Raw genomic sequence first — 11,755 nt, 5'->3', positions numbered from 1 at the left:
TTTGACTATGAATGTCTTTAATGTTTCCCAGATCAGAATCACAGCATACAGTGTATAATAACTTCTAAAGTAACAGAAATATTGTCACCTCATTTATTTATATGATCTTAATTTCCTTTTTTAGTATTTTTTTTCTTTAATTTTCCATTATTTAAGAGATTTGCTCATCTCAAGACTTGGGTTTCTGAATTCAACATAGAATATAAAATAGCAAGACAACAGGTGCAGATTTCTTTTTTTCATAGAGACCCAGTTCGCATCTCTAGTATGTTTGTTGGGTGTTGGGTGATCTGATGGTCATCTAAACTGATGTGAGGCCCACTCAGAAACAGTTTTCCATTCTCTCATCAGACTTTCTACTGCATCGCATCACTGCAGGAGAAACCTTCATAACCTCAAACCAACACAGTGACTAGTTCAACAAAGCTGGACCACCTCTGTGATCTCATGAGGCATCATATGGTGTCAGAGCCCTAACGTTTTGTCCCACTCATAAATAAGCAGCTACATGAAGCACTCCTACATGACTGGTTATTTTAGATTTCATTGATTGAATTTGTTTTTTTTTTCTTTTTGAGTTTGAATCAAATTTATTGGTGCTGTCTAACTTCATACTCATCAGCGCAGGTCACAAGGTTTAAGTGGGTATGAAAGAAACATTTAACCATGAAAGCTTGCGAAATGCAAAAATAAAAATATATATATCATGCAAAGAATTCACAGATTTTGAATCTTATCTTTAAATTAGCTATTTCTTTGCGTCTCGGTCGTCTGAGGCCTTCAGTGAAATTCTGCTACAATCTTTCCTGATACCCGACTGTATCCAGGAATCGTGACGCTACAGGATATCTACATGATGATGGCAGGCCGAAGGTTTAAAAAGCCGGTTCTGGTCTAGTTGATTATGATAGAATATGCATTTTATTGTATGTATTTTGTTTTCGTTTGGCAAACTGCACCTGTTGTCCTTTGTTGTCACTAAACAAGCATATCATTCATCCACCCAAAAACAAACCGAAACAGACAAAGAAAGAAAAAAAAAACAGGAAACTTAATATTTACAAATATTTCATCTGTTTCTTACACTTAAAAATTTACAGATTTGATCCTGATCCAGATGTTGTGTTTCTCTCCATGTAAGCTCCCACATGGACTGCGTTGTTGTCGTAGGTTCCATTCCCCTTAAATCTGCCATGATGGCGCCCTCTAGTGGTAACATATAAAACAGACCAGCACATCCAGGCTGGTCTTCCTTCCCTTAGCTGCTGTGTTCAGATTGACTTCACAACCTGTTTCCTCCTACTTTGTCCACAGGTGTGAGTACAAAATGGTTCATATATTGACAGATGAGCGAGTCGTCCCTCTGACTAACAATGCAGACAGAAAGACAGCCAAAGTCTTTGGATGTTTTTGTCCTCTTTTGATAGGGTTTGGCTCTCTGTCCTGATTCTAATTTCAACATTAAGGCCGTGATACTTTCTCTTCGTCCTCTTCTTGCGCACGGCGTGTCCGCCCGCCTTGTAAAAGGGTCCAGGTCTGCAGCTCTAGTCCACTCACATGATTCGCATTGTGCACGATTCCCCTTCAGTGGGTTTATAAAATCTCTCTTGTCAGGAGGCAGTAATAAAATGAAAGAAATCAAAAACAGGCTAGAGCACGTTCGAAGACAGAACCAGTGACTCGCGTCACCCATACTGCACGTACGCTACCGTTCGTTCCTGTTCTGCTGACCGACCCATGATACATGTTTGACATCTTCATCTTGAAAAGCTGAGCTGTAAAATGATATAGTCCTAAACTAACAGAAGGAGAACAATCAGAAACAACAGACATCTACTGTGTTACCTTTACCCTGTCGAGAAAACCCCGTCGTTTTTGCAGCTATGCCCGGCGGGCTGTTAACGCCCCCCTGGTACCCTCAGTGTGCTAATACTCGTGCAGATGACCGATGCAAGTGTTTGGAATTTATAATGATGGCAAAATATGGGTGATCACCGCTATTTAAGGGCGTCAATCATACTTTGGGCAGATATCTTAAAGAAATTAGAGTGAGACGGGTTAGATTGCCTTTTATGCTGCCTTCAGCTGGCTATTGAGGGCCAACATGCAAATGTAAAGTGGTTCCGATGTCATTGACGTAAGTGACACATTATAGGCACCCATTCAACACAATGTACAATAGGACCAATGATTTAAGATCTTGGTTAATATTGTTTACATACAAACAACCCAAATAACTGAGGAAAAGTTTGTCCTCAGGTTGACTTAATGGGAAATTTACCATCTAGTGATGTCCTAACCAAGGTAATAAAATTAGTGTAAAGGAGTTTTTCACCTAAACTCTGGTATTGTTTGCAATTTGCAGCAACGTTGATTTTCTGATAAATTCAGAAAGAGCCAGTGTTGACATTAATTTTAGGAATTTATTGGACAATTATATGAGCTGAGAAGAATTTCATATGGACCAATGAGTTTCGCTTAGAATTGGGAAAACGTGCATTGACAGAGTCTTCGTCCTTTTCCCCGTGTTGCCATTCTTGAAAAATAATTCATGCATAGATCCCCATCAAGAAAACCCCCTTTTTTTATATTCTTTCTGCTTTGTACACATTTATATAGAACTATATATAATATCATTTCTCTATATCTATATTGTCAGCAAAAATCTTTCCACATTAAAACACTTAAACAGCAACAGAATAATAAAATAAACCAGATGAACAAAAGCAAACCACAATCAAAGGCCAGTTTGGCACTATGTCATGAGAACATACAGCCTGCGTTAGCGGACAGGGATTCAAATTAACCTCGATACGAAAGCAAAAAAAAACACACTTGGCACGAACCGCATTGGTAGACTGAAACTTCGTTTCCTCAGATATGTCAGGTCATCATCGCTCCTCAAAGCAAAGGAGCGCCCTAAAGACGGGAGAATGAGGTGTAAATAAGACACGGATGTAGAAAAGAAACATAAGAAAACTCACACAAACACCCTTAGAAGACAGTAGAAGCCGACACCAAAGTAAAAATAAGAAAACATCGAAAGGTCCGACAGCATTTGTCCCTTTGAAAATTTCCTTTAGAGTCGAAAGTGTGCACCGTTCTGGGAAAGGGAAGTATGTCTGAAAGATCGACGCTGCCTCCATGCCGATTATCTGCTCCAGCGCAGTTCGTGTTGGTTCATTAGGTCCCCTGCTAGGCTGTACAGCACACAATGGAGGAGGTGGACATCCTTAAAGAGAAACGAGAAAATGTAAGAACAGAACGGAGGCCCAACGTCCAGAGGCCTCCCTTCTAGATTAGTAGGAGGCTCAGTACTCCCTGTCCTTAGGTGGTGCTGTGTGGGCCAGTCCCTACTATACCCTGGTGGTGGAGTGGGGGTGGGGCAGGGTGTTGTTATGACCGGTGGAGGGGAAGGTGTTGAAGGCATGGAGAGGCTGCATGCTGGTGATGGTGCTCGGGATCATGGTGATGGTGTTGGGCGTCATCAGCGGCACGTCGTCCGGGGCCCGACGCAGCGCTAGCGTGTAGTCGGGCGGGCAGCTGGGTCGCAGGATGTCGTGGGGCCGCAGGGGCTCCAGGTCGTGGTGGGCGTCGTGCTCCGAGTGCTTCATCTGCAGCGACATGATCTCCTCCTCCTGGCTGTGGGCGAGGTCGTTGGCAGGGACGCCCCGCTGAGGAGACAGCCGGTGCCGGCGCATCTCGTGCCGCTTGTCGCGTTTGTAGTAGAGAGCGGCGAAGGCCAGGATGTTGAGGAAGAGGAGGGAGGCCCCCACCGCGACCGTGACGCTCAGCTCGGTGGAGTAGTCGCGGGTGTCCCCGGGGAAAAGGTCCTGGTGTGGACGCTCTGAGCCCTCAGGCTCAGGATCTAAGGGGAAAGCTGGGTAGGGCTGGGGAGTGGTTCGAGGACCAGGAGTTTTGGGCCTGGGTCGGACGGTGTCGAGGCCTGGACCTGGGCCGGTTGGCGATCGGGTCGTGGTTGGGAAGATTTCATGTAGGCTATGAAGATGGGGGACGAGCTCCAGCCAGAAAGCCACCTTGTTGGCTCTGTAGTTGTCCCTAACTCTAGGCTTTAAGCCAATGTGAAGATACTGCTTGTCCTTGGGGGTGAATTTTGTCCAGATGACCTCTTCAAAGCGGTTGGGTTTGGTGTGAATAAACTTGGTGTCCTGAGGGACAGGGAGGTTGGGGTCCCTGAGGGCGACCAAAAGGAGAATCGTTGTTCAATGCAACAAGGACAGCATTTTTTTTAATTCATAAATTAGACGACACTACATATTACCAACTCTCTTATTAAAAGTATTGAGGAAGCTTTAGAAAGACACCATAATGTCTCCAAAAAAAAAAAAAAAAAGCACAATAACTACTGATTTAGATCAAAACTACTGTCAGATCAAAAATTAAATTTACCCGGTTTTGGCAAAGTTCGTCCAGTAAGTCATGACCACAGCGCTGAGCATCACGTCGTTCTTTGAGAAGTTGCACGGGAACAGGTCGGTGGCCCCGATCATCGGCACGCCAAACACGTACGGTATCTCGTCCCCGTGGGCGGCGTCGGCCCACTCTGGTCTCGTTTCTGTCTGGCAGTGGTGGTAAAACGTGTAGAAGTAGACGGGGGACTGGAACTCGGCGTGGAGTTTGGCAGTGGCCACGGCTGGCGCCACCCACTGGTGGTCTGTGAACAGAGCCAGCAGAGTTTTTCTTCTCATGTCGCCATTGTCCCTGTCTGCCCAGTCGGTGTACATGAACTTAATGGTTTCTCTCAGGATGTCTTTGCCTGCGAGGGAAGAGAAGGACAAAAAGGGAATTTAAAAAATGTGCTAAAGATGGGCGAAGTTTAAAGAAAATGTGTGTATTTTAACTATGAGGTGAGACGCAACGCTTTGCAAAGGTATTTATTGCTTGAACATTTTCAGATTTGGTCTACAAACTCCAGTGAGCTTTATTTAGATTTTTTTATGTTAGACAAAAATAGATTGTTTTTTACTTTTTTGCAAATAATTTTTTTTTGTTTGTGCTTGTTTTTTGGCCCATTGCCTCTGATCATCATCTGAACCTTGAAAAAGTATGACAGGACTGCAAGCCTTCTAAGATAAGGCTGCCTACCTAAATGACCGGCCTAGAGGGACATGGGAAGCCCTAAAGGAGCACAGAACACGACGAACAGCCCTACTATAAAACATGGTGGTGGCAACATAATTATGTGGGCATGCTTTTCATCAGCAGTGCCAGTAAAGCTAGAAGATTGATGTCTGAGCCCAATAGAGAAGATTCCTGGAAGGAAACCTAATTAGTGTCCTTCCTTGGAAAACGGGGATTCACCTTTCAGCAAGACAAGAGGCTGAGACATACAGCCAGAGCTTAAATGGTTAGATCAAAGCATATTCATGTGTTTAATTGGCCCTAATTAAATCCAGGCATGAGCCCAAATAGGAATCTGTTGCAAAACTTGGCAATTTAGGTCCACCGTCGCTCTCTATCCACTCTGACTTTTGCTGTTTTTCTAAAAAGAATGGACAAAATTTCACTCAGGGTAGGGCATAACCTCAATGCCAGCCAAATATGGTCATATAAAGTAATAATTCAATTGAAATTCGATTAAATTTTATTTATATAGCTCCAATTCATGAAACATGTCATCTCAAGGCACTTTACAAAATCAAGTTCAATCATATTATACAGATTTGGTCAGATTATACATATTGTTCAAAAATGTCCTATATAAGGGAACCAGTTGATTGCATCAAAGTCCCGACAAGCAGCATTCACTCCTGGAGAACCGTAGAGCCACAGGGAGAGTCGTCTGCATTGTAAGGACTGAATACTAATGGACATCAAATTTATGCTTGTAAAAAAATTACAAACACCATGATTTTTCTTCCAACTCTTGCACTACTTTGTGTTTTTCTATTACATAACATTTCCCTAAAACGTACTGAAGTCCGTGGCCGTAATGTGAAAAAACTTCAAGGATTATGAGCAATTTTCCCAAGGTTACACAAAGAAAAGAAGAGAATGTGCCTCTCAGATGCCTGACGATGACTGACAAGAAGTTTGAGAAGGAGCGTGACTGCATTATTCAAAGGCGTGCGTATTTGGACTGCGGCTTGCTGCGAGGGGTTTGCAGGCTGAGCTGTTAGGAACAACGGCGCTGTGATTGGGGAGCCGGCTGCCTGCGGGCTGATGAGCGACGGCATTAGTGCCCACGGAGCCCCAAAGGCCAAAGCACGGACCCACCGCGGCGAAAGATAATCTCCGTGATAGGCAACCTCGTTAGTATGCTTGTCTTGGCTGGTACACTCCGCCGAACACGCTTTTTGTCTCTTCTCATTTTCTCGCTCACGTATTGTTTCAAGGGCTCACGCTTCAACGAGGAGCTGCGATTCTGGGGCGCTTTGATGTGTTTCCTTTATGTTCAATAACGGATCTGAGAAAGAGTCCGTGTGAAACAGGATCCCGTGGAGTACTGTGTCAAACGAAGGGCGACCTGCTCACCTTAACTTTACGTAATATAAATATGTTTTTACGCTTTTGTCATTGAAAATCTATGTAAATACAAATATGATTAATAATAATAAAATAGTATTTTAAATGCAGCTCACTGGAGGGTTGTGCTATTTTTTTTTAACAGGACTGAGGGCACCACATATGGCCCTGGGGGGGCTACCTGGTGCCATGTTGGTGACCCCTGCCGTGGAGAGGCATTTTTAAAGAGTGGCACGTGGTACAAATGTCGGGGTGCCTCACCTTCTGGATATCCATAGAGATTGTCCACAAAGTTAGAGATGGTGTAGTCAAAGGCCGCAGCAGAGATGCCATCATTGTCCTCGCTGTCGTCCACAAACTTCAGCCCCTCACCCTGGTTCACTCCGATGAGGATGTCATAGTTGAGGAACTCCCCCTGGTGGTGCAAAGACGGAAGTGCATGTTCAGACAAACACCAGTCAAAAAAATGCTGCAACCACTTTTCCTTCTGCAGATTTCTCCTTCAATGCTAATAAAGTTGATAATTTAATTATCGTCACATTGATAATTATAAATATACATCTATATCTACATACAATAGTTGGAAATGCCATATAGAGCTGCATATTAGCGGACTCCCACCACAAAATCAGCTGTGAGGGAAGATCAAATCGGTTTTCCTGCTTTAGTAACATTATGTGCTCAGATTAATTGCATTTGTTCTAAAAGAAAAATAATGAATGGGTTTCATAACCTCTGTTGGCACTACAGCTCTGGAGAGAAGCGCTTTATGCTAATTCAGTCTAAAACTAATGATCTTTCAGACTTTCTAAAAGTCTGCATTCAGTTAATACACAACGAGAACTCAGAGACAAAGAGCTCCCAGAGTTCACCTCTTATTTTCACTGAGAGTGATGCAACTTTTTTGGGAAATAAAAGGATAGATTTGCCGTCTGGTAACGAAACAGTTCTTAAGTTTTGAGGTAATTAGTTATGTTTGCAATGAAATGTAGGCTTACTTCCTGTTTCTGTCTAATTTTAAATTTTCTGTGAGAAAGGATTCTTTCTTTTGTAACTGTTGTACGATGCTTTTACATCAGAAGGCTGACACTATTTTATGTGTTTCTTCTTCTTTATTATTCTAGATTGAATTATTATTTATGTAAATTAGGTTCTTAACTTAATTGTATTTTATGTATTAACCTGTCTCCTTGATACATGCATCTCCAGTGTTTCCTCGCTAATCGAATCTACACGACTGCATTTCCACAGTTCCTCATTCTCTCTAATGGGTTGATTTCACACTTTCTTAATGCTTTATAGTTTTTTAACTAATAATCACATGTCTTTTCTGTTTATTTACTTAATTTGATCATATTGCAATCTTTTTTTCTATTGGTTCAATGTCTATCTTTTTGTTTTGAACCTTTGTTACGCACCTTATGTTACAGCTGACTGTATGAAAAGAGCTCTAAAAATAAAGTTTAATTGATATTTTTTTTTAAAATGGGAATTTCTACTAAATATTCTACTAATGTAGAACTTATATTAGAACTTATCTTTACCGCAACACAGGTTTATTTACTTATTATTTTGCTGTTGTAAAACAAACTCTAGTTTATAATGGTATTTGGATAAATTGTATTTCTTCATTTGTCATCTGTACTAAATAAGTAATTATACATTTGAATTTTCAGTTAAATATCCTGAAAAAACAGGACATGAATCATGAAATATGTTGCGATAAAGAGACAAATCATAAAATTGAAAAAATAAAATAAAATGGGAAACCTATAAATATAATATTTTCTGTGCTATATACACATATGGGCACAACTGTAAATAATATCTATTAAAAAATTAAAATAGTTGTAACTTTTCAACCATATCTATTCTATGTTATCATGTTGCGGTGCTGAGAATTATATCAGGAATGAATATATATATGAATATATATATATATATATATGAATATATATATATATATATATATATATATATATATATATATGAATATATATGAATATATATATATATATATATATATATATATATATATATATATATATATATATATATATATATATATATATATATATATATATATATATATATGAATATATATATACACACACACACATATATATATATGTGTGTGTGTGTGTGTGTGTGTGTGTTTTAAGAAGTTTGGACCCTAATCTTGCATAACAAAAAGAAAAATTTTATTCAAATGCCATTGTACAATTTTCAAGTGTGAACCGTTTTAAATCTGTTTTTCATGAGAATGCTTTTCAAAGTACTAAAAACAGATGATTAGATGGGCGGAGGAAAAAATTATGGCTGTATGTAATACAGAACTGCATGAAATCCCAAAGGTAGCAACTTCTAAGAGACAAAACCAAGGATTGCAAGTAAAACTTTGCATTAAATGATGCTTTAAAAATCACGTTTTAATTAGTTTTTCTCATGGCCAAACTTACAAATCATCATTTAAATAATAATAAAACTGAAGACCGAAAAGCCTTTTTGTTGAAACAAACGTCTTAAACCATTTAGCTTGAGATGAAATGTTTAAAAGATAAGAGGGGACACTAAGAAACCAGTGGCACACACTCTGTCTCAAGAAGCAGAGATATTTTTCTCGGTGCAGCACATGACTTCACAGCAGCTGCTAAATGTCACAGCTTGACCTGTAGCCGTGGGGAAAGGCCACAGCCACACCTCGCTCCCATGAAGCTGCTCAGACAGCAAAGCTGCGGCCGAGGCCATCACCAGAACCTCACCTGCTGCATGAGGATCTCCGGATCGTCCGGCACCACGTCTCCGTCCACCACGGGGCCGAAGGCGATGTGGTAGCGGGCCGGCTGGATGTCCTGGTCCACCAGCTCCCTGAAGGTCTTTCGTCTCAGGCAGTCGACCAGGTCGGCGGTCTCGGAGTAGGTGCAGCCCACCTTCCGGGCCAGGATCTTGGTGTACTTCAGGGGCTGGTAGTTGACGGACCAGCTGGAGATGGCCGTGCCGCTCTGAGCGATGGCCCGGTGGAACAGACCTAGGTGGAGGAAATTCAAAAAAGGGACATCAGCAATCTGTATTTTTTAATGCCACAAAGAGGTTTTGGACTTTCTTTTGGCTTTCTATAAAGTTTAGCAGATTATCTGTATTCTACAGATCACTAGAACATGATGCAAAGAAAAGTCTTCTTTATCCTCTCTGAAGTGATATCGGACAATCTGACAGATTTCCAAGCTGCAGCATCCTGTACTGAGCACACTGTAGAACTGCAGCTAAGGGTACGGTGGCAGGAGTGGGAATAAGCTCCTCCAATAAGTCAAAAGATCAATTTTACCTCTCTTTTTTCTCCTTCCCTTAGCTTCACACCTCCCCGCTTCTCCTCCTTTTAGTCTAGCTCTCTGTCTCTTTAGTTCTGCCCATCCTGCGCTGTTGAAGCCACTCGAGTGGCTCGTTAAGGGGGCCGCCCGCCTCTCTTGTTTTCTCTCGGGCTCTCTCTCTCTCTCTATCTCTTTTTTTTTTTCCCTTTTCCTCTCCGGGGCTGAAGATTGGTCAGTTAATTATTAAGAAGAGCTGCAGAGTTTCCCTTCCCTGAGGGATCAATTATAGTTAGAAGTAGCCAGGAAACAGCTACACCTACATACATATCTGCAGCAGGAGAGGAGGAGAGAAAGAGGAGGGAAGCGGCTGGATTTTATCGGTCCTCAAGATTTGCCATTGTTTTTGTTATTTACAGTGTTTGGCAACTTGTCTTTTCTCACTTTTTCACATCAAAGTATTCTTTTGCTCTTTATCGCCTGGGTATAAATTCACATAACTATTTATTTGCAGGGTCTTGCAAAAGTATTTATCCCCCTTGAACATATTCTGTTGAATTTCTTTCTTCAGCCGTCTGTGGCATCCGGTCCCCTTTAATGCGACACCTCTACTTAAAATTCAGTGGGTAAAATAGCCTTCAGACCTTGCTTATTGCTGAATGGAGTTTTATCAGGGCTTGTTGGAGAACGTTTGAAAACAAGCAACGATACAAGGAACATGACAAACAGTGTATGGACCCATCAAGATATGGTCTTTTTACCTAAACATGGAGATGATTAATTGGTGAAACAGCCAAGGGGGGCACGGTAACTCTGGAAGAGCTGCAGATATATACAGCTCAGGTGGGAGAATGTGTTCACAGGACATATATTAGTTGTGCACTCCTCATATCTCTGGCAGGAAGGCCAGCATTGGTTTAAACAAGTTATAAGAAGTTAAATTAGAAAAAATCACATGTAGGGCAGCACCATAGAACCCTCTTTGGTAACTAATCATCATCTTAAGAAATTATCGGAACAACAGTGATAATAATGGTTCGGTATATTTGAGCTTAAAGTCAAGGAGGAGGTCAAAACATTACCAAAGATAAATAAAAGCAATATACTGGCTGATGAAGGGTTTTGCATTGCCATTTTATATTTGTCTAATTGCCAACGTAGAAGTAGTCGTATGCTAACGGATTGGGGGTAACGGAGGCTTTTCTTCAACGAGGGCAAAGAAGCTGGTCAGGGCATTTGGGAAGACGAATGGAGCTACTAAATCCAGGCTAATCCTGAAAGAAAACATCTTAGAGGCAGCAAAAAAAACATGACGCTTGAGAGGAGATTCACCTTCCAGCAGGATGACGATGCTAAACATACAGCCAGAGCTGTGATGGGATGATCTTAGCGGGTTGGTTTGAATGGCCTAGTCAAATCCGACAGAGAATATTTGACAAGCACAAATGGTAACACCCGACATACAACGCAGAGCCCACTCTGCAAAAAGGGAACTAAAAGTAAATCAAATTTTCTTGAAATGGGTGTAATTGTCCGTCATTTGAGGCAGGCTAATACAATTATCTGCCAATGGAATGAGTATTTTTACCCCTAAAATAAGATAATTAGATAAACTGCTCTTGAAATAAGATGATGGAGATGAGCTGTTCCTATTTTAAGTGTAAAAAACTTATTCCATTGGCAAATCATTCAAATCAACGACAAATCACTAATTTTCAAGACATTGTGTGTACTTTTAGTTCCCTTTTTTGCAGTGGCACTCTTCAGATTTTGGTTTTAAATCATATTATTTCCCTCCCACCTCATAATAGTTTGCTACTTTGCATTGGTCTGTCACATAAAATCCCAATAAAATGCGTTCAGGTTTGTGCTTGTAAGGTGACAAAAGGTGTTAAAATGTATGAATACTTTTGCAAGACACCATACGCTAATTTTCCCTGTCTTCTAGCTCTGTCCCTCATCAT

The 11,755-nt window shown here is 41.1% G+C and overlaps 1 protein-coding gene across 3 annotated transcripts in view; it reads right to left on the bottom strand.

Moving 5' to 3' along the window:
* Positions 1-11,755, bottom strand: part of nlgn2a (neuroligin 2a) — a 331,395-nt gene continuing 319,640 nt past the window's right edge. For all 3 annotated transcript variants that reach the window (XM_036146704.1, XM_036146707.1, XM_036146705.1), the window contains 4 exons: positions 9,249-9,514; positions 6,748-6,901; positions 4,411-4,777; positions 1-4,194 (listed from right to left, as the gene is read on the bottom strand). In XM_036146704.1, the coding sequence (XP_036002597.1) occupies positions 3,357-4,194; positions 4,411-4,777; positions 6,748-6,901; positions 9,249-9,514 (1,625 nt within the window). In that variant the 3' untranslated portion in view covers positions 1-3,356. The remainder of the gene's footprint in view (positions 4,195-4,410; positions 4,778-6,747; positions 6,902-9,248; positions 9,515-11,755) is intronic.

Source organism: Fundulus heteroclitus, chromosome 14, assembly GCF_011125445.2.
Source record: "Fundulus heteroclitus isolate FHET01 chromosome 14, MU-UCD_Fhet_4.1, whole genome shotgun sequence".
In the NCBI taxonomy this organism is placed as follows: domain Eukaryota; kingdom Metazoa; phylum Chordata; class Actinopteri; order Cyprinodontiformes; family Fundulidae; genus Fundulus; species Fundulus heteroclitus.
Note: the sequence above shows the minus strand (reverse complement) of the source record. Positions and strands in the feature narration are given on the sequence as shown.